Genomic DNA, 23,796 nt, shown 5'->3' with positions numbered 1-23,796 from the left:
AAAGCACCTTCTGAATCTGGCTATGAAACAAAAACTTCTGAGCATATGAATGAAGTTCTGTATTTTCTAGGGACTAAACATGGATTTTCTGTAGTAGCTAATGAACACTATTTTATCATTCCAGATTTTCCTGAATCTAATCACCTAAGCAATATTCACACTCCTTTAAGAAGCCAACATTGACAAAACATTGGAAGTGATGTGAGTTTTGGATTATTCTTCCTTTTTTACTAGCTCATGTTTATAGTCACTCCAATAGGATGGGGATGCAAGCATATAAACAGGTTATCTGGTTGAATCACATATATTCTAAAATTTTCAGTTTGTTTATTTAAGTAATCTTTACACCCAATGCAGGGCTTCAACTCATGAGCCCGAGATCAACAGCTGCATGTTCTTCTGACTGAGCCAGCCAGGTGCCCCAGTATAACTTTAAGCTTTCTAGTAGCCACTTTAACAAATGACTAAAGAAATAGTAGGAAAAAAAAAAAAGAGGTAGAATTTATTTCAATCCTCTTTTCCTACCCCAATACATAATCAATATAAAAACTTAGATATTAACACCAAGTCTTTGAAATACAGGGAATATTTTACACTTACAGCACATTTTAATTTGCACAAGACACGTTTCAAGTGCTATACAGACACATGTGGCTACCATATTGGACAGTGCTGACCTAATGATTAAGATCTACTAGCAGCATAGTATAAAAAATACTGCACTTGAAATTTAGGAACTCAGGCTCTATCAGTTAAGAGCTATGTGATTGATCTGGTCTTGTTTTATTAACTTCTAGGCCTCTATATCCTTAAAAAAGAGTTTAGAACAAATAACATACACCTTGGAAAACAGCTCTAACGTTATGAAATCATCATCTTAAGTACACTGGGATATACTTAAGTTTATCCATTAATAAACTCAGAATAAGCTCCAAATTAGAAAAACATTGGTTGTATTTTACCAACACATCAGAATATAAGAGATTGTTAATCATTCTACTACAATTTCCTTTCTCCAGATTTCTAGTTACAGGGAATTAATTATAATAAAAGGCATAACAAGTAGCCAAATAAAAGTGATTTACAGAAAAGTTAAAACATGATTTGGAGAACAATTTATAAGACATCCAAATGTATAGGTCAAATCACCAATATTTATTGAGCACATTAAAAGATGAGTGGAACTGGATGTTTTTTCCCATGTAGGTGCTTATAATCCAGGATAAAATATTAAGTTTGATAAAATATTAACAGTCTGAGTACAAGGACAGGCCTTATTTAACTACTGATCCCCAGACCAGCCACCAGTGCCAGCAACAATAGTGTGTGATGGAATGCAACACAAAAAATATAAAACAGTACTATAAAAGCTGTAAGAAAGGAATAAATCATTGTGGGAGTTAAAAGGAAGAGAGAAAGTGTATCCAGTAGGGGGTGGGAGATGGAGGTGGGAAAGGAAAATAAGAAAAGGGACCGAGAGAGAGTTAATGTTTCAACTATATTTTGAAGGCTAGATCCCAGTTCTTGACAGCAATAAGTATGAGAAAGGGAACAGCATGACTCAGGTTATAGATGAGAGAAAGGATCTAGCAAGCCTGGCGATAAGGGCAGAAAGAAGAATTGGGACACAGTAAAAGAGAGCTAGGTCAGTGCTGCAGTGATGTTAGTGCTTACATTGTGAACTTTAAATTATCAGTTGAGAAGCATATTTCTTAAATTTTTTTTTTTTCAACGTTTATTTATTTTTTTGGGACAGAGAGAGACAGAGCATGAACGGGGGAGGGGCAGAGAGAGAGGGAGACACAGAATCGGAAACAGGCTCCAGGCTCCGAGCCATCAGCCCAGAGCCCGACGCGGGGCTCGAACTCACAGACCGTGAGATCGTGACCTGGCTGAAGTCGGACGCTTAACCGACTGCGCCACCCAGGCGCCCCGAGAAGCATATTTCTTAAGCACAGGCCCTACACGATGTCTGAATAAAGAATATTTTGGATTTAGAAAACGTCACAGAGGAAAGGGTGTTGGTATTCAGACAGTGGGTGTGTGTAATGGTTTGGACCATGGGTCAATAACTATTTTCTGCAAATGGCCAAAACCAAAATATTTCTAGACTTTGGGGGCCATATGGTCTCTATTACAACTCTTTAACTTTACTATTGCAGCTGAAGAGCAGTTAAAGACAATACATAAATGAATGACTACGACTGTGTTCAAATAAAACTTGCTCATTCACTTATAGGTATTGTGACCTTGTTAGCTAACGTTACTTAATGTCTCTAAAACCTCAGTTTCCTTGATCTACAAAATGGGGATAATAACTGTTCATGCTTCATAGAGTTGCGTGAGGATCAAATGAGAAGGATGAAAAGCACTAAGCATAGTGACAAACGCATGCCTTATTAGCTTTTGTGATGATGATACTCATTACCTGAGTCTGAAATATAATTAGAAGGCATTAAAAATGGTTTCTAGGAAGCAAATGAATCTGGAAATCTTGTTCCTCACTGTACTCATTCTCTACAATACAATCTTTTACGTCAAAGACATTGATGGTCATGACTTTTCTTAAAACCATTTAAAAGTAAGGGAAACAAAACTAAGAATGGGATGAAGGGTATAGGTTGTTCATTTTTGGAATAGTCCCTGAGTATATAAACTAACCTCCTATTTCTAGATATGCCCCAAAGGCAAACATTTAATAGGATACACTTTGCCAGGTTTTTTTTGTTTATTCATATCAACAAAAACACATTTTCCCCCTAGAGCATATAATGAATAAGGTACTGGGCTAAAAAGTAAAGAGACATAACCTTATGTCTATAGGCTTTGTGCATTACCCATCCAACTTCTCATTTCAAAGATGAAGATATATGTTTATCAAAAGTATAGTGAAACATGACTTGCTCAAGATCTCCTGTGAAGCTGACAGTTATGGAATGAGAATCCTAATTACCAGCCTCTTAATCCAATAGTCTTTACATATTAGTGCTTCTAAACCATTTCTTCTTAATGTTGTTACTAACCAGAACATTGGTTCACCCAACCTTCACCAGCATTAGTTCACAATGGAATGATGTTAGGTGTGGGAGGAGAGGGGATCTATTTCTATGTCCCCACCATTATCCACCCACCCAAGAGAGGCAAATCAGAATGGGTAAGATGTGGTAATTTGGGATTCTGTACCATTTCAATGATTTGCTGCCTCAATAACTAGAGAAATAGGACTTTATATATATAAAATCTCTTTACATGATATATAATGCTGAATGTTCAATAAATGAGACAGATCACAAGTACTACAGTGAATTCAAGGGTGTAATAATCAGTGAGAACTCTCTCAGATGAGTAGAAAGATGTATTTTAGAAAGTCAATTAATTTTACCACATATCACATGTCCATTATATAGGTTTTGTGCTAGGTGCTGAGGACAAAGCAGTGACTAAGACAGATAGAATTCCTACTACCTTGTAGGTTAAAATTCCTGACCCACTATTAGTCTACAGTATTATAAGATACTCTCCATTAAACTTTTTTAAGTTAACACTGTTTACTGACTTTGATAATGTTCCTCAGTTTTCTTTCCCAGGGAGGTAGAAATCAAAGTGGGAAAGCACCTGATTTCAACAGCAGCAGCTAGTTCACACCTGCAATTCACATGACAACTGTAGTCATGCAGTCCTGGTGACCACTTAGACACTAACCAGAGATTTAACAATTTAATTAGATTTCCTGTTATTAAACTCACATTATAGACCTCAAATGAATAATTTTCAAGGTGTCAGACATGAAATATGGTAGGCTGCAAAGATGGAAAACATTAATAGAACTGCTTTTGATAAGCTATATTACAGTTTAATTAAAAAGCAATTTAATTTAAATCAAAATAATATCTTAAAGACTATGACCACCATGAGAATAATTATGTAATTAAGAAATTTGGAAATTGCCAAGAACATGTTAATAAGGAGCTTCATTTACAAATTTTTTTTTTAAGTTTTAAAAAGCCTACTACAAAGTCTAAGATAAACTTATGTACAATTATAACTTAACTATGTTCTAAGCACTTCTATTAATGAAGGCAATCCTCAATTCCCACTGTACATAGGAGAAAATGGAAGCACAAGACATACAAATAATAGGAGACCAACATGGATCCAAAGGCCAGGCAGTTTGGCTTCACACTCTTAATCATAAGCTACATAATACTAAGGGTAAAGTGAATATTTTAGATATAACAAATTAAAATATGTTACAGAACACTAATAATCTTTTACATTGATCTACTGCGTTATAGTAACAATATACTTAAATAGACATGATCTCATTCAAATAGATAGTTTAGATTCAAATTCAGTTTGACCAACTGGAACAAAAGAATGCATTAGGTACAAATATATAGTAGTGCTTTTAAATCCAAAGGAGACAAACAGAAATATCAGATGGAGAGAGGTAAGGGTCAGAACTAATAAGATACAAAGTATTAGGTAAAAGGTACTGGACTAGGTACACTATGACTTAAGTACCATGACTTCAACCATGAGAAAACGTTAAGTCCATTATGAAATTAATCCAAAATCATATAGCTTCAGAGTAGCATAACAAGGATCAGAATTCAGACTGGACTGACTCCCATGACTGACCACCATGTTGCATGGCTTAATAGAAAATGAGGAGAAAAGAATTGGCATTTTCATTGATAGCAATATCAACATAAAGAAATTTTAGGTGGCTACCTCAAAAACTAATACAGTCTTAGGTTGCATTAATCTAATATTAGAGTTCAGATTATGCTTGGTACTATCCCCACCATATCTAGAAAAGTGGCAAACATTTAGGCTTACATGAAATTTTATAGAGAATAAGGTAATGATAACTATTTTTCAAATAATGAAGAGCTATTAGGCAGAATTATAGATTTGAGATTTTGGCTCAAAGTAATAAAGAAAATAATAAACAGAGGTATCAACTGGGACAGGCTATCTTATGAGATGTTCAATGAGTTCAAAAACCAAATGTTAGTAATTCTGCAGAGGGAGCCATACACAAGGTAGGAGTAGGAGAAATAGTTTTTCTCCCTGCTTCTATTTCAAATTAGGGAAGTTTGGCTTTTATGTGTTATGTGGGCATTCTATTTTAGATTTTTTTACATGGGGGAGGTGTTTTGATGGTGTAAAAAATCTAAAAACCACGGGATTAGACAGACCTACTACAAGATTTCTTTCAACTCAAATTCTGTATTCCTGACTGATTTTGATTAAGGTCAAGAACATAAAATCTTACTTTCATTTTATTTGTCAAAGCAAAACAAATATAACCTAAACATACCATTTTTTTCTGCAAAGGCAGCTGCATCTTCTTTAGTACTGAAGGTCAGAACCATGTTGGACAAGGGATCAGCCCTGTAAGAGACCATTTTTTTCCAGGATTTAACATTAAATATATATTTTAAAATATATATGTAAAATCAACTAAAACGTTTAGAAAATAAACAGCTGCTGTATGAGATAAGTATACTACTGATGAAATACCTTCTTTCAAACAGTCTCTTTAAAACTTAACTCTTTGAATGTCATCTTTTCCTGTGTTAAACTGAGATTTTCTAACCTGTATTGTCAAATTAAAAAATTTGTAACTGCAAAGGTGCCTGGGTGGCCCAGTCGGTTAAGTGTTTGACTTTGGGCTCAGGTCATGATCTCATGCTTCATGGGTTTGAGGCCCCTCTTGGGCTCTGTGCTGACAGCTCAGAGCCTGGAGCCTGCATCATATTTTATGCCTCCTTCTCTCTCTGTCCTTCCCCACTTGCACTCTCTCTCTCTCTCTCTCAAATATAAATAAAACATTAAAAAAAATTAGTAACTGCAAAGACATTCAGCAATTTTTTTACTCCTTAATAAAATCATTTATTCAACTCTTCAAAAAAAATAGAAATGAATTAAAAAAAAACAAGAGAATTCTTAAACTGACCTCATAAATTTATTACCAAGAAAATTACTGGTGAGTGCAACTGTAAGTAATAATATCCTTACCCCCCCCCCCCCCCCCGCCATAGATGGCAACAACACCCACTCTTCTAATGAACCTTCTATCATTATGGGCAATAAGCATATGGCCACATGACAAAATAAAGCTCCAAGAATTGACATCTAATTGAGTTCCTCAATCTAAGAAAGGGTAATATTTACAAATCTACACAGACTCTTCACAAGCTGCCATACATATAACTTCAGAAACATCAGTTTTATTAGTACATTTATAAAAAGGTAGAACACTATTTGCTACAAATGTTTATTATGAATCTCTCAACGGTGAATATAGCATTCCGTGAAACATCGTGTAGAAATGTGGAACGGGCACCTGGGTAGCTCAGCCGTTTGAGCATCTGACTCTTGATCTTGGCTCAGATCATGGTTTCTTGGTTCGTGGGATCGAGACTCACATTGTGCTCTGGAAGCATAGAGCCTGCTTGGGATTCTTTCTTTCTCCCTCCCTCCCTCTACCCCTCTTATGTGCATGCCCAATGTCTGTCTCTCTAAAAATAAATAAATATACTTTAAAAATGTGGAAGTAAAAAATAAGATTTAGTGGGAAGTGGGATAGTGGGAAGGTATGAGAGATATACACTGAAGAGAATATATGGGAAGCAGCCCTCAATGAAATGAAGATTCACAAATTGCTGAAGTTGCAGTCATCCACTATGGTTACTGTTCTGGGGCTCCTTATGAGATCCTATGATATGTATTCTTACCATACCACTTCCCCCACCTTGTAAGCAAAAGAACTTCATGTTAGTTAGCCGTATTAGCACCAATAATGAATAATAATTTTATATCGATCCCTCCTCTTCAAAGCACATATGATTTCTCAGTTGATAGTTTAGAGAAACTATACTGAGAACAAAAGGGTCAACAAAGGGTGCCTGGGTAGCTTAGTCAGTTAAGCGTCTGACTCTAATTTCAGCTCAGGTCATGATCTCATGGTTTGTGAGTTCGAGCCCCATGACAGGCTCTACAATGACAGTGCAGAGCCTGTTTGAGATTCTTCCCCGCTCACTCTCTCACAAGATAAACTTTTAAAAAATAGAATTGTCCTGGGGTGCGTGGGTGGCTCAGTCAGTTGAGCACCTGACTTTGGCTTAAGTCATGATCTCACTGCTGGTGGGTTTGAGCCTCCCACATTGGGCTCTGTGCTGACAACTCGGAGCCTAGAGCCTGCTTCAAATTCTCTTGTCTCCTTCTCTCTGCCTCTCTCTCAAAAATAAACATTAAAAAAAAAAATAAAAGAAACATCCTCTATTAAAAATAAATGGTCAACATAAATATGATCCAGTAATTTGGTGAGTGTTGTCATTCATGTCAGCTTAGCTGAGAATAGGAAACAAAAAAAACTGTAGGAAAAACTCAGGAGCCAGGAGCTCTCCTTTCTGCAAAGGTGGTACAGCTTTTATTCTTCTCACTTTATTTATGAAGAATTACACACGTAGGTTAACAGTAACAACTTGTATCCGTTTCCATCCTTTTCCTTCTCTGTCTACTATGTTGCGCAATTCTTCTCTAAGTATGTTGCCACCACCAGTCACACCACCAGTCACCCTTTCTCCTTCCTCAAACTTCCGATTCTTTCCTAACTAATCTTTCTGCCTCCTTTCCTGACTCCAATCTACCCTTCATCTTGTTGCCAGATTAATTTTCCTAAAGTTCAACTCTCAAACTCATTGTCCAACTTTAAAACTTAAAATAGTTCCCACTGTCTACCAAATTAATTTCAAAATCTCCTACACTTTGGCATTCAAGCCCTTCTACAATATGATCAAAACCCATACTTTCCAGTCTTCTTTTTAATTATTTCCCTTGAAAGTAACAAACTGTTCAAACAGATTGCTAAGTGTTCCTCTGAAGGCAACCTATACGTTCCCACCAGCTGAATCTGTTCCTTCCACTAGGAATACAGAGGGAGACCAGAACACATCAGCATATCAAAGTCCATCCCAACCATCTCTTGGTCTGCAATGAATACCAATCTTTTACATGAAGTCTTTCACAGTTTACCCTCCCCCATCTATAAATAATCTCTTTTTAATCTTTACCAAATATAATCTGTACTTCTATACTTATTTTAAGTTATTTTTTGAGAGAGAAAGAGGGAAAGAGAATCCCAAGCAGGCTTGAATGCGGGCTTGAACCCACAAATTGTGAGAGCATGACCTGAGCTGAATTCAGATGCTTAACTGACTGAGCCACTCAGGCGCCCCTGTGCTCCTATTTTTAAACTTTATTTGCTCAATTCCCAATTACTGAGGTTCCAATTTGGATAATGGCAGATTTGCCTGTCATTAAAATCAGACTTACCTGCCTAACAATTATATAATTATAAACTATGGACAAAACAAAATGAAAAACCAACTGTTTGAAGGGAACAGAGTGACCAAAAGCAGGAAAGAAAATGAAGAATTGAACCTTGGAAAGGGAAACACAACGGTTTAGGTAAGTTGATACTGTTTTTTCCTTAAAGGTACTCTCTGGTGTAGATAGCTAGGACCATCAAGAAGTCAAGCAGAAAGCCAGTGTTATTAGCACAAGGAATCTGGAGAGAGTGTTTAGGATTGCCAGAGCTGCTGGCAAGTTAGGGGAAGAAACAGTGAAAAAGAGGAATCTGAAGAGGAGGGAAATTCTGAACTGCACACAAATGGACAAGCCTTCTCAACAACTGAGAAGGCTGAAACAACTAAGCAGAGGTTTCAACTGCTGTTTACTTGCTACAGGGAAGACTAAGTCTGGAGTCCCACAGACTTAGAAGGACTTGGTAAGTACTTCGTACTTTCCAACAAAACCTCAAAAGAGCCATGCCTTTTTATTTTCTAACACTGTGTTCTAGGGCTAAGACCAGAGTAAAATTGAAACAGACCTACCCTAACAAAGCAAAACATATATCCTCCATAAATTCAAGGTAATCTATCAGTCACTGCACTGTCTGCTAAAACAAAACTTATCTCGTAACCAGCGTCATTAACTGAATAGGCATAAGGATAGAGAATTAAAGAATGGTACTGAATAGAAATTCATTTGATCAGGGGTCAATCAGCATATTAATATGAAATCATAGGTTCACCAAGAGATATGTATAAGAATCTTCATTTTAAGTATTATAATAACCCCCAATTGAAAATTGTTATAAAAGATAGCAGGCCCAAAATGGAGTCATTTGTGTTTAGCAAATCAAAACTTCATACCTAATTGCAATTTCAATCTCTCTCAAGAATGTAATCTTACATTCTTGCAAATAGTCAATCTGGAATAACAATCAGAGAGATGAGGAAATCTGCTGTTTCCTTATCCTTGCCTCCTATATTTTGCACAGCATTTTGAAGCTTCTTTGTATTTGCTAGATGGAATGCTCCTGGATTCATGAATAACTGAATAAAAGCCAATTTGATCTTTAAATTTACTCAGTTGAATTTTGTTTTTAACAGATTTGGTGGCAGCTATGGGATATGAAGCAAACTTCTGATGGCATTTAGGGACAATGAGAAACAGGGGCAGTACCCACGAATCCTTTTGAGTTCTTGGTCATTTTCACTTTTTTTTTTTTTTTTTTTTGAGATAGAGAGAGGGTGGAAGTGAGTAAGGGACAGAGAGAGAGAAGCACAGCTCACCCCAAGTGGGACTCAAGCTCACCCAATGTGGGACTTGAACTCATGAACTGTGAGATCATGACCTGAGCCAAAATCAGATGCTTAACGACTGAGCCACTCAGGCACCCTTTTTTCCACCACTTCTAAGAGTCATGGGTAAGTTCCTGATTCTGATCTCTGCTCTCTTTGCGTCAAGCTCCAAATCTAATTGGCTTACCAGTAAGTTCCATGGGAGCTGCTGGTAGTTCAGGCCACAATTCTTGTTTAACTGTCTGAAACCCCAGGGTCCTTAATTCTGTCCCAAGACCTATGGGGGAACTGTTAATGGCAGTTGCAGTTTCCCACTGATGTGGAGCCTCCAGTCCCCATTTGTTGGTGTCTGCTCGTTCAATCCTTTCCCCAGTCCAAGGTTTCATGATAGAAATTACTGGCGGTGCACACAGGACTATCTCATGGCCAGAGCACAGTACTATCTCTTGGTTATTGCCAATATAGTAAGGTATACATGTTTGATTGTCTTGTTTTGTGTAAAGGTTAATGTTAATGGGGATGATGGAAGCCAAAAAGCTGCAAAAATTGGTGGGAACATGTTAGGCACTTAAAAGCTGTTAGAGCAATCACCACCTAACTCAGAGATCCCCATGTTAGTATAAGTCGGCTACAGAATGGATTAGATTGACACGAAGTCACTGTCAACCTCAAAAACATTTCTGTGCAATGAGGTATACTGCAAAACACCATAAAACCCCCAATGCAGCAGCACATCCCTTACAAGTATCCCTTTCAGTTTGGTTCTGAGAGACCCAAAAGCTTAGCTGGAATAACAACAAAAGGGAAGGGATCCTTAAATTCTAAAAAGTTAAGCATGCCACCTTCTGACACACCTGCATATTTTGTCTCAGAAGCTATACATACCTACAAGATTGTCAAAATGTTATTAGAGACAACCTAGAATTAATTACAATGGCCATTATGGAGAACGTTCCAATTAGATGAGATCATTCATTTAAGAAATGTACTTGAAAACAAGGGTTCCTAAACTGAACAAACAGAATGAGATATCTATTTTAATTGGTATTCAGAAGCTTCCAAAATGCATCAAGATTCCAAAAATGCTTCATTAAAAAAATGAAGCAAAAGACTAATGAAAAATTAAAGACACAGAGGTACTTTAAAAAAAAAAAAAAGACAATAAAACTCCTACTGCTTGCCTCAAATCTTCCTTTCCCTGCGTACTCAACACTCTACTAATCCTGTATCTGAACTGCCTTCCCACTCTGAAGAGACTATTAAAAGGTTATCTCTTATAATAAAAACACCTGAGGTTGTGGGGTGACTCTCTTTCACACCTTGGTCAAAGACTAAATTAAAACCATAGTTAAAAGAATTTCCTAAAAAAAAAAAAAAAAAAAAAAGAATTTCCTAAACCCAAGGACGATCCCCAAAAGTTTTCTGAAGAAGTTATTAGAGCCAGGTTGCCAGATCTTGTCCTCTTGTGCACATGTTGGTGGGACCTGGTAAAGCCCAAAAATGGATGCAGGAAGCAAGATGGTATAACCCCAAGGATGATATCCAAGATCCTTAACCTTCAATCTGGTCCCCTCCTGGACTAGAAAAGGTTCACAGAACAGAGCCAATCTTTAAAAGCCATTCCTAGTGTCCCCCTCTTCAAACATGTATATTTATTTATTATTTGTATATTATTCAAACATGCAAACAAAACAAAGATGAATCTGTTGCAGACTTTAAGCCCACTTGGAAGCTTTCTTCCTACAGCATTCTGGGGCTCCAGAATAAGAATAAGGTCACCCAACTTGCTCTAGCTGCTCTATTTGTCAATGGAGTATCTCCTGAGATTAGTGAATTGATAAGCAGAAAACAGGATGGAGACAACTGACTGACTGAACCTGTGACCATAGCTGAGCACTTTGAAGGAACTTTGAAACAAGACCACAAACAAAAGTCTGCCAAGATACTGGCCATAGAGATATAGTAACTCCAAGGCCAGGCACCTAAAATAACACCTAGGTTCCCCACATCACACCCCCCCCCCACTAGGGGTCCACAATCAAACCATGGCCCAAGTGTTGATGTTTCATTTGTAATCAAACGGGACAATTGAAAAAATGTGTCTTCAAAGGTCCTATGTAAATCTGTGAACATCAACTCAGTGAAGTAGATGTCTCCTCCAGAAAAGTAAAAAGCTTTAGCCATCTGAACAAGTAACTTTAACCTATACCATCTACCAGAAAAACAACTTAGATCCAACTTCTTTTATAACTAGTGAGTTGTGTATTACTGTACCTGATTGATGGCTGTAATTTATTTTTCTTCGAAGTTTATTTATTTGAGAGAGAGAGAGGTAAACCGAGAATCCCAAGCAGGTGCCATGCTCAGTGCAGAGACAGACACAGAGCTAAATCTCAGGAACTGTAAGATGAGCTGAGATGAAATCAAGAGTCGGATGCTTAACTGACTGAGCCACCCAGGTACCCCTGTGCAAGTAATTTTAAAATAGAAGTTAGAAGTTCTACATTTACATCTGTCTGTATGTCTATGTGTCAAAATATATGTGTTACAGATAGGTGGATTTTTTTAAATCTCTTAATGGTATTGGTAAAATTAATTTGTAAAAGAGTTCTATTTAATTGGCTTGAAGAAAATTAAGCACCTCTATAAATTAAGGCATTCCTAAAATTCTCAACTATACAATAGAAACTCAAATGCTTTTCAGACTCATGTGATCTGTGAAAATATTCAGTATCAAAGCCAATTTAAGTTTGTTGGCTTAATTAAAATAGGCATGTCTTTAGAATTATCAATAGTGAATATAATGCAGACATACAACTTTTATTAACTTGGGTTTACTAGTCCACGTTCACATTATCTGTTACAAAACTTATCAGCAAGAAAAATAACTTAGGATGATGAAATTTCAGAAGTGATCTAAACAAAATTTTTAAGAACAAGTGAATTACAGAGATGTAAGCAGGATAAAGATTTTTAGATGAAATTTTTTAAGTTTCCCAAATCTTTTTGGTAATCCGAAACCTTAAAGTTTTGCTAAGTTAAATGATGGAGAATCATTACATATCTAGATCATTTGCAAATAAGATAAAATACTGAAACATTTAATTACTGAATATAGGTTTATCTACTTTACCTTCCTTTTATAGAGGAACTCAAGGTATTTGGATGTATTAGTAAACATGTTTTGTGCCTGAGAAATTTACTATGAGAAAACATGTGTTCCCAGATATAACAAAATTATGTCTGCCAATCTACAGAATGCTAGTGTAAGAGACAGTTCATAACCATTTGTTTACTTCCTTATTTTCATTAAAAAATAAGAGTTTTAGGGGTACCTGGCTGGCTCAGTCAGTAGAGAATTCAACTCTTGATCTCAAAGTCATGAGTTCAAGTCCCACATTGGACATGGAGCCTACATAATTTTTTTAAAGGTTTTTAGGGTTAAAAATTCTAACATATGTAATTAAAGCCACTAAGGTTTGTGGAAGAAAAAGAATCTTTGGACGAGTATTAGGCATGGTCAAGACTGGATAAGATTAGAATAAATTTAAGTGAACAAGTAAGCTAGTAAGATTAGAATGTGGTTTTTCTCTCTGTTAAAAGGACAAAATTTTCTTGGAACTGTTGGTCTGCTTTTGATAAGAGATAGTAAAAAAAATTATTATTCCTTTACCGTTTTGACTAATCTGCCTAGAAATCAAAGATTTTGTCTTGTCAAAATAATTTCCTGTGTTTCATGTTGTTTTTTTATCACACCTTTAGTTACTTAAATTTAATTACTTCCCTATTTAAAAAGTTAAGCTTATTGTTTTACAATAATTTAACTTTTTTTTAAAGTAGGCTCCATGCCGCAACATGGGGCATGAACCCTGAGATCAAGAGTCACGTTCTACCAACTGAACCAGTCAGGTGCCCCCTAATTTAACATTTTGTATTTGCTCTCAGAGTCTTTAATTGTCCCTATGGTTAACTGGATAACTAAGTATTATTTCACACTAACCTACGATCCAACTTGACCAAGTGTTTTTTAACCCTTGATATTTTCTATCAACTTTCCAAAATTCAAACTCCAAATGAAGTATTTTTGACCTTGAACTAACTTTAAGATTTTTCTAGAGGGTCCCAAAAAATTGCAAAAGATTTGTATTCTCTTCTTATAAAAAGGGAGATGTTAAACTAGTTAGGCTTATTTGATATGTTAGGTGACAAGAGAAGCCATGTCAGATAAAATAATATTAAGCCTTCTTTATGTAATTTATATAGGTATGTACTATAAGTTTTCTAAAATTTCTAGAAATCTGATGTCCTGGTGTAATGTTATCATTCATAATTCTACTTCTCTTAAAATGTTGTGTAACACAATAACCAAATTTCCTTGTCAATTCCATTTACAGAGATACGTTGTTTTACTCTGATGCTTCAGTGTTCCTAAGAAAGTGCTACCATTTTCAAGGAGATTCATGGAAAGGATTTTGACAAGTACAGGTTTCTTTTTTTTAAACATTTTTATTTTTTTAAGTAATTTCTATACCCAATGTGGGGCTCAAACTTACAACCCTGGGATCCAGAATTGTATGCTCTACCAACTGAGCCAGCCAGGTGCCCTGACAAGTACCGGTTTCTTACAACTAAGATCATAAAACTAAACTGGGTAGGAATTTCCAGAACTATTAGAAAAAAATGGATTCAAGAATTAATAACATTGTGGGTGCTGGCTGGCTCAGTCAGAGCATGCAACCCCTTGATCTCGGGGTTGTCAATTTGAGCCCCACATTGGGTGTAGAGCCTACTTAAAAAAAAATAAAGGATTAGTAACATGGCACTGAGTGGACTGATAAAAATTATAATTTATAGAACTTCTTATCTGAAAGACTGCTGGTTCTTTAATGTTTTGTTTTTCCAGACTTTGCAAACTTTTTCTCTTAAGCTATTAATGATTTACAACAATTTGGTTAAGTATACCTTCGTAAACAAAGATGAAACTCTGAAGTATTCTTTTCATAGCAATATAGCTAGTTATTTACACAACTTCAATAAAAGGCCTTGGGGCACCTAGGTGGTTCAATATGTTAAACGTCAGATTTTGGCTCAGGTCATGATCTCACAGTTTGTGAGTATGAGCCCCACACTGGGCTCTGTGCAGTCAGCATGGAGTCTGCTTTGGATACTCTGTCTCCCCACCTCTCTGTCCCTCCCTGGTTTTCTCTCAAAAATAAACACTATAAAATTTTTTTTTAAATCTGTTCTCCTTATAACAAGACACAACTGAAACACTGGCTATATCACCAAGGCCTTTTTAAAAATTTTAATGTGTATTTATGATTTTGAGAGAGAGAGAGAGAGACAGATATGAGTGGGGGAGGGGAAGAGAGAGAGAGGGGGACACAGAATCCAAAGCAGGCTCCAGACTCTGAGCTTTCAGCTCAGAGCCCGACACAGGACTTGAACTCACAAACTGCAAGATCACGACCTGAGCCAGTCGGATGCTTAACTGACTGAGCCACCCAGGCGCCCCTACCAAGGCTTTGATAGGAATGATTTTGCAGGTAAAATCTGATGGCCAGTCCCTTGGAAGATTTTCACAGTTCGAGATTCCTTATGAAATGTTTCAGCAAAGCAGTGTTCAAAAAAAGCTCATATGGTAAGTCACTATTCTCAGTGCACTTATGTAAACAATCAGGCCAAGTTTACTGCCGATTAGTTTTACTGTGTTTATCTTTGGTTTTTAAAAAAATGGAGTTAATTGTAGAGCATAATGTTTGTACCTTTTTAAATGCTGGATCCTAGCCCTATGAACTATTTTTGAGGTTTTGTTGTATTCCTATAAACTAGACTGGATCCTAAATTTTTCTAGTTTCATCAATTATCTGGCTACAACTCTCCAAATTAATATTTTCCATTTCCCCCCACACTTGGAATCACTGAGAACAAAGACTGCCTTTGAATCTCCTCAGAAAGGGCTCTACTCGTTCCTCCTCACCACCTAGATGGAGCCGAACTTCAAGGACTAGAATCTCAGGCACATATTTCACAGCTGAAAAAGGCTTTGCCTAATATCTAATAATGTGCAAAAGCTGGAAACCTTCAAATCAGATTGAAGAAGAGAAGTAGGTGACAATGATGTAGATTACTTCCTCCCAAGATCCCAGATCAAGACTTCATATGTTAGCTAAAATCCTCTCTTCTTGTCATCAAAAACTCTGGTCTATATATTAGAGAGCCCTTGGTCCATTTCCCTGTCTTTAGTTAATAACCTCAAAACTTGGGGAACTTTGCATCTAGGTTCTCTATAAAGAAAGGAATACTGGGGCGCCTGGGTGGCTCAGTCGTTTGAGCATCCAACTTTGGCTCAGGTCATGATCTCGCGGTCTGTGAGTTCGAGTCCCACATCGGGCTCTGTGCTGACAGCTCAGAGTCTGGAGCCTGCTTCGGATTCTCTCTCTCTCTCTCTCTCTCTCTCTCTCTCTCTGCCCCTCCCCCACTCGTGCTCTGTCTCTTTGTCAAAAATAAATGTTAAAAAAATAAAAGAAAAAGAAAAAGAAAGGAATACAAGGAAAGGGTAACCAGAATAAAACTGCCTGTGTAGTCTACAGGCCATTAAAATATAACTGGCTTCCATGACTGTCACTTTCCAGTCTGGAGCCACAGATTAAAATGAGAATTACTGGGAGGCATTCAGGATTCACTTCCTTTGGCAGGCAGGGCTCTAATTCCCTGGTCAATACCACCTGCTGTGGATTACTTCTGGGGAAGCTGAAACTAGTTACATAAGATCACCTAGAAAGCCACTTGGCATAAAACGGTTGACTCTTTCCATGGAGTCTTTGACTGAATTGATTTTGATTGGTTTGCATCTTGGAGACCATGGTTCTAAAGTCCCATCCAAACACTGGGAATTGTCTTGTTTATTATAATCATACTAATCCTTCCTGGCATGATGTATTCTCTCAAAGACTTTAAATGCACGTTCCTATCCTCTACCCAACAAGCAAATAATCTTCCTAAGACTGAAAGGAACCAAAAGGGGGCACCTGGGTGGCTCAGTCAGTTAAGCGTCCAACTTCGGCTCAGGTCATGATCTCATGTTCCATGAGTTTGAGCCCCACATCAAGCTCTGTGCTGACAGCTCAGAGCCTAAAGCCTGCTTCAGATTCTGTGTCTCCCTCTCTCTCTGCCCATCCCCAGCTCATGTTCTTACTCTTAAAAATAAACATAAAATAGATTAAAAACAAAAACCAAAAAAACAAAAAGAATAACCAACTTAAAAAAATTAAGAACCTGGGGCACCTGGGTGGCTCATTTGGTTGAGCATCCGACTTCAGCTCAGGTCAAGACCTCATGGTTCATGAGTTCAAGCCCCGCATTTGGCTCTGCGTTGACAGTGCAGAGCCTGCTTGTGATTCTCTGTCTCTCTTTCTCCCCCTACCCCACTTGCTCTCTCTCTCAAAATAAATCAATTTAAAAAAATTAAAAAAAAAATTAAGAACCTGAAGCTGTGGTCTGTCACAGACACTAAGACCTGTGAATACCACCCAAAGGATTAACAAAAGCTGTGAGAGGGGCACCTGGGTGTTTCAGTCGGTTAAGCATCAGACTCTTGATTTCAGCTCAGGTGATGATCTCTTGGTTTGTGAGATCGAGCCCCAAGTCAGACTCTGAACTAACAGTGTGGAGCCTGCTTGGGATTCTCTCTCTGCCTCTATGCCTCTCCCTGGCTCCTGCTCTTTCTCTCAAAATAAACAAACATTTAAAAAAAGAAAAAGCTGGGAGAACTTCAAAGTGGTAGCTGGGAGTGATGCTAATGCCTTTAATTTTGATGTTATCTCTCAGTTATGCTGAGAGTCTGATTTAATTTTTTAAAAAATTAAAATAGGCTCAAAATGGAGTCATTTACGCTAAGCCTCACATCAACAAAGCAAGACGGCATACCTAACTGTAATTTCAACCTCTCCCAGAAATGTAACCTTAAACTAGTCAATTCTAGAATTTCCCCATCAGCAATAGTGAGGTAATCCACCCAATAGACCAGACCCCCTTCTGTCCGCAGAGAAGAGATAATCCATACTTTCCCTATCTCTGACCATTCTGCCAATTAAAGCCTCCCATTTTGGGGGTGCCTGGATGGCTCAGTCGGTAGACTATGTGACTTCTGATCTCAGGGTTGTGAGTTCAAGTCCCACGCTGGATGCAGTGAGATTACTTAAAAATAAAATTTTAAGAAAAAAAAAAAAGTCTTCCATTTTGTATAGTTCTTTAGAGTTCCTTTCTATTAGCTAGATGGGATGCTACCTGATTCATATATCACTGAATAAAGCCTATTTGATCTTTAAATTTATTAATAAAACTACACAAATACCATTAATAAATAGTACAATGGATGAATCTTGCAAATAGAGGAAAACATTAAAATCTCACGTGACTTAAAGAGTAATCACAGCATTTAAAACACTGAATACGGACACCTAAAAAACTGCCTATATATCATCTTGTCAAATAAAATATAATTGTATTTAAACTGCACATGGCAGACATTTTTAACAAAAACTCCTCCAGGTACATTGTAAGAAAAGATGTTAAATATCAGACTTTTTTACAGTTAGACATAATTTAAACTGATAACCACCTTCAACTAAAGACTGGACACATAAAATGCTCTAGGAGTCTCAATAAGATTGACAATTTTCTAGCTTATCTGGCTGTTTTCTCTAGTAGCAGCAACAAACAGCAGCTTTTATTCAATTAGAGGCAGTCCTGCCATTTAACATTTGAGTTTTATTCCACCACAGAGATTTAGGTTACTGACTTCATTGGTGCCACCGAATTTACAACCACTTTATTCCAATGCACTATAAATCTGTTAATCACAAGATCTCAGGAACTTGCAAGTTTCCCTCAAAATAGCTAATTTCTTTTTTTTTCATTAATGCGTATTTATTTTTGAGAGAGAGACAGAGCATGAGCAGGGAAGGGGCAGAGACAGAGGGAGACACAGAATCTGAAGCAGGCTCCAGGCTCTGAGCTGTCAGCACAGAGCCCGACATGGGCTCCAACTCATGAACTGTGAAATCATGACCTGAGCCAAAATTACACCCTTAACCGACTGAGCCACCCAGGCGCCCCTAATTTCTTTCTTTTCTAAAAAAAAAATCTATTTACTTATTTTGAGAGAGAGCATGTGCAAGTGGTGGAGGGAATGAAACAGAATCCCAAGCAGGCTCTGCACTGTTAGCACAGAACCTGACTAGGGGTCTAAGCTCACTAACCATGAAATCATGAACTGAGCCGAAACCAGGAGTCAGACGCTTAACCGACTGAGCCACCCAAGCACCCCATAATACCTAATTTCTAAACTCACTCTTCTCCTTACAAACAACAACAAAAAATAATTTATATGTAAACAAAAGTGTCATTAAATTATTAACACTATTCACACAGTGTATCTTAAACAGCTTGGGGCCATGCTAACAATGCTTAGCGTCAGCCATTTTTATCCAGTAAATAGTTCTCTGAAAAGACTGTTTCTTTGGTTTTTGTGCTGGGCCACCCTTACATGAGCATTAAATACATATTCATGTAAATATAATATATAGGTCTATCACTTAACATTATACCTACACAAATGGTCTCAAAAAGTATTGTCAACATATTGGATTTACAATTTAACATATTTAAAAGGAAAACCCACACAGAAAAAGCAGAAACAATATTCAAATTAAACCAAAGTACTCACGTTGATGCCCAACCCATCAAAGGATTTTCCCATCGCTCCCTGGTATCAAACTCCATCTTCCATTTCTTTGTGTTGTTTACTCCAGACTGCATGTTATTGCGAGCAGGAACAAAGATCCTGACTTTTCTAGTTTTGATATGCTCTACTGGAACGCCAGTTAAAGTAGTGATATCCTACAGAAAAAGAAGCAAACACATTTCTAACAGCTCACATACACTCTGATGTACTTTTGCTGCTTTTTATGTTCATGCAATTCTATTCAGACTTATAAACTGGGGTTTTTAGCTTTCTGACTTCACTACTCTGCTTTTACCATATAAACTGCTATTTTGATATCTGGAAAAGGTATACTGGGAGGAGTGTTAGGGTACAGTGGGAAAGGGTTCATGAAAAAAAAATTAGGTCCCTTTTGTCCAATAAAGCATTGATAATTTCTGAAGAGTTTGCTGGTAGAAGAGCCTATAGACTCTTATTTCATGAGCAGGTGTAACTAGTAAGCAGAGAAAGAATGTGAATGGGTATTAAAATTAAGGGGAGAGGCATTTCAGTGGCTCAATTAGTTAGGCATCCGACCTCAGACCTCAGCTCAAGTCAAGATCTCAGTTTGGTTTGTGAGTTCAAGCCCTGCATCTGGCTTGCTGCTGTCAGCACAGAAACCGCTTCAGATCCTCTGTCCTCTTCTCTCTCTGTGCCTCCCATGCACGTGTGCTCTCTCTCAAAATACATATATTTTTTAAAAAGTAAGGGCATATAAAAAGTTACTTTTAAATAGAAAAAAAATCTATTATCAGTGGTTTCTGTGTCAAACTGCTTACAAGAAGTCATTTCCTTCAGGGGAAGGCCTAAACCTTTTGTTAAATAAAATCAATTATAAACTTTAATTAGCATTTTGATTTATCTCCTTTTAGTGAAATCTACTGAAAAGAACCCACACCAAATTTATTCTGCAAAGGTAAGCCATAAAAGTTACACAGTTTTTGCAGAAATGTGATATGAAAACAATGGTAACTTTCTTGATTCTCTTTTTTTTTAAATAATTTTAACAAATGCTCAAAGTGATAAATGCCTGTAATTTTGATGCCCCAGATTAGACATATTTATCAAACATAGTAGCAGTCTGGACACAAAATAATAAAGTAATTCAGAGTTTAAGTCTCCTTTCAGTAATGGTAGAATATTTGATCAAATTAAGATCATATCAGGGTTAATCATATTCTTACAAATGAAGCATTTTATTTTTTTTTTTAATTTTTTTTTCAACATTTATTTATTTTTGGGACAGAGAGAGACAGAGCATGAACGGGGAAGGGGCAGAGAGAGAGGGAGACACAGAATCGGAAACAGGCTCCAGGCTCTGAGCCATCAGCCCAGAGCCCGACGTGGGGCTCGAACTCATGGACTGCGAGATAGTGACCTGGCTGAAGTCGGACGCTTAACCGACTGTGCCACCCAGGTGCCCCAACAAATGAAGCATTTTAAAACCATGGTTCACTTACTAAATTTTTAAAAACTGGTTAAAAACAACAGAGTTAAACATGAAAAAAAATCACCAAACTTGTGAAAACTAGAAAATTTTGTGATTTTCTATTTCATTTTAACATATCCCCTAAAGAAGACTATGTAATTTATAGTTCCACTCTAAACAATGCTATGGACCAAATAATTACTGTCAACACTTAGTGTGGCAACATATACTGGGAAAATACTAAGCGCATTTCTGACTTCACTAGTCTTCCTGCTCACAGATTAAGAAAACACTGTTTAAAGTTATTTTAGCTGGCAACCAATCTTCTGCTTAACACAATACCTTTCCACCTGCACCAATAAGTAGGTGTGGTTACTTTGTCACAGCTTGTCTGTTTGGAGAAACTATCAAAATAATCCATATAAATATTTACACAAATACGCACTTCTAGTATGTGCCTACATTTAAAAAGTTTCTTAAATAAATGCAATTGGTTCATAATTTCTAAATGTATGAATATAAGTTTTAATTGGTAATTTTTAATCGCCAAGTTCAATTTCAAAGGAATTTCATGTTTTATGACATTTGTTCACTTTCTGAAGCATATTTTTTTTTTTCAACGTTTATTTATTTTTGGGACAGAGAGAGACAGAGCATGAACGGGCGAGGGGCAGAGAGAGAGGGAGACACAGAATCAGAAACAGGCTCCAGGCTCTGAGCCATCAGCCCAGAGCTCGACGTGGGGCTCGAACTCACGGAGCGTGAGATCGTGACCTGGCTGAAGTTGGACGCTTAACCGACTGTGCCACCCAGGCGCCCCTGAAGCATATTTCTCTACTCAAGAGCTTAAAAGAGACTCCTGGGAAGTCCTCATTGCTTATTTCTTTTGAATTCACTATAGCACTTGTAATCTATCATATTATTATTTAATATTACATATCTTTATATTAAAGTCCTATTTCCTCAGCTAGAGTTTAAGTGGTATATAAACAAACAATATAAGTGTGTTACAAAATTACAGGGCGAGGCACCATTTCCAAATTCCACAGCAAACCCTCCATAAAAGTTCATAAAAAATAGAACTATAAGTTAGCTACTCTTTGCGACTTACAGGAAAGGAGACATTAAACACTTATAATACCATTTAGCTCAGGAAGATGAGATTATAGGGAACAGATTTACTTTTTCTTTACCTTCTACATTGTGATGTATATATATGACAAAGTAATAGAAAATAAAACTTTTTAAAAAAAGAAACAGCATTTCTTGATTTGTACTATTAAAATAGAAGGGGACAGAATGATTTTTTAGGATGGAAAATCTCTTTAAGTGGCTAAAATGTTATGGAGCTCTTTCTATTTTGAACAACTACCAGTGCTTCCATAGCTTCTCCAAGTATGACATTTTTTTAATTGATCTCATCCCCCAATTTAAAGTTGGCATTGGCACAAAAAAGTTTCTGAATTTTGAAGCCCAAGTTGTTCTGACAAAGTCCCTGCTCTAGCCTGCAGAAGACATGTAAGGTGCCGCAGCAGAGTTGAGCTGCTGCCAAAGACTGAGAATGAAAAGGCTTGGCATCTCTCACATACTTGACACCTAAAGGGCACAGAAGCTCTAAAATTCCTAGTCCCTGTAGGCACACTCTCAGTCTAGACAAACTGATTTCTCACACTTTTAAAATGCATTACGACACTATTGTTATCATTTCATCCACACGGCTTCAGCTAGTGACAGAAGAACCTGTCCTTTAAGCCACATTTCAATGGGCTAAAAGCTCCCACTCCAAGATTCCATTAAAACAATGTAATACTTGAAAAGAACTATGAAGCACTATGTTGAAATCTTTACTTGTGTCTTGAATTCTTTGCTCTCCCTCAAAATAAATAAATAAAACATCTGCAAACTAAACTACATTGAACTAAAGACATTATGTCTAGATTTCTATTTCTGTATTGCAATATTGGATCACCGGTGGTTTTCTAAAAAGAAAACCCTACTTACCCAAATACTTTGCTGATGTCAATATTGCCTTTAATAGATTTCTCATTTTATTGGCAAAATACATATTTATAAATAACAATTCATAATTTTCTATGACTACAAAAAAGCTACATCACATTGGATGAGAAGCCTTCAAGTTTTTACCTAAAGAAACTCAACACTCACTAGCTAATAATTATGTATAAATTCTCATAAATCAAGTTATCCTTTAGATAATATACACTAATTTTCTGAGTTTTAAAACTTTTAATTTTTAAACAGTTGAGTCAAGCATAAAACCTGTATTCCAATTATTAAATAATGTTACTATCTTAATAAAATTTCACAAACACCAATCATATGTACCATAATGCGATCTTAAGAAACGTGACTAATGATTCATGGACTGAAGGGCATTCAGATAAATATTTGCTCCTGAAAAGATGCACCTCACAATTCCAAAGTTCCTCTCTTTCAGCACCATCTCCTCCACAGTCTTAAATTCTGGAAGAGCTTACAGCTGACCTTCTATCTCACAAGTCTACTTAAACGGAAGAGGAATTTAAAAAATCATTAAGAAAGTATATGCCAGTAGATGTAAATGAACTTTATTCTTTCAAATACCAATTTCCATTATAAAATATTTGTTTTCCATATAAAAACTGTATGATTCGGTTATCAACTGTCCCCATTTATGTTGTGTGAATTCAACTTTTTTTTTTTTTTTTTTTAAACAAAGGAAGCAGGGAACAAGCAATGGGAAGTTGGTGTCAAAATGCAGAAAAACCTCCCAGCAAGCTTCTTGCAACCACCCAGGATTTAGAGTCTTGCTGGTCGCTCTCTTTTCAATACCAGAATTTCACACATTTCAATGACTATTATGACTTCAAAGAATCAAATTTTCATCATTGTCCGTCATCTGCCGGTTGATTTGTATAAAGGAGTTCTTCTGCATGCACTCC

At 36.8% G+C, this 23,796-nt stretch overlaps 1 protein-coding gene across 2 annotated transcripts in view; it reads right to left on the bottom strand.

Annotated features, from left to right (window-relative positions):
- The window catches only part of NDUFS4 (NADH:ubiquinone oxidoreductase subunit S4), a 114,491-nt gene that overhangs the window by 16,737 nt on the left and 73,958 nt on the right, over nucleotides 1-23,796 (bottom strand). For both annotated transcript variants that reach the window (XM_040496879.1, XM_040496885.1), the window contains exons 3-4: nucleotides 19,390-19,562; nucleotides 5,327-5,400 (exon numbers count right to left, since the gene is read on the bottom strand). In XM_040496879.1, coding sequence (XP_040352813.1) covers nucleotides 5,327-5,400; nucleotides 19,390-19,562 — 247 coding nt within the window. The remainder of the gene's footprint in view (nucleotides 1-5,326; nucleotides 5,401-19,389; nucleotides 19,563-23,796) is intronic.

Source organism: Herpailurus yagouaroundi, unplaced genomic scaffold (assembly GCF_014898765.1).
Source record: "Herpailurus yagouaroundi ecotype Mexico unplaced genomic scaffold, PumYag 29, whole genome shotgun sequence".
NCBI lineage: Eukaryota > Metazoa > Chordata > Mammalia > Carnivora > Felidae > Herpailurus > Herpailurus yagouaroundi.
Note: the sequence above shows the minus strand (reverse complement) of the source record. Positions and strands in the feature narration are given on the sequence as shown.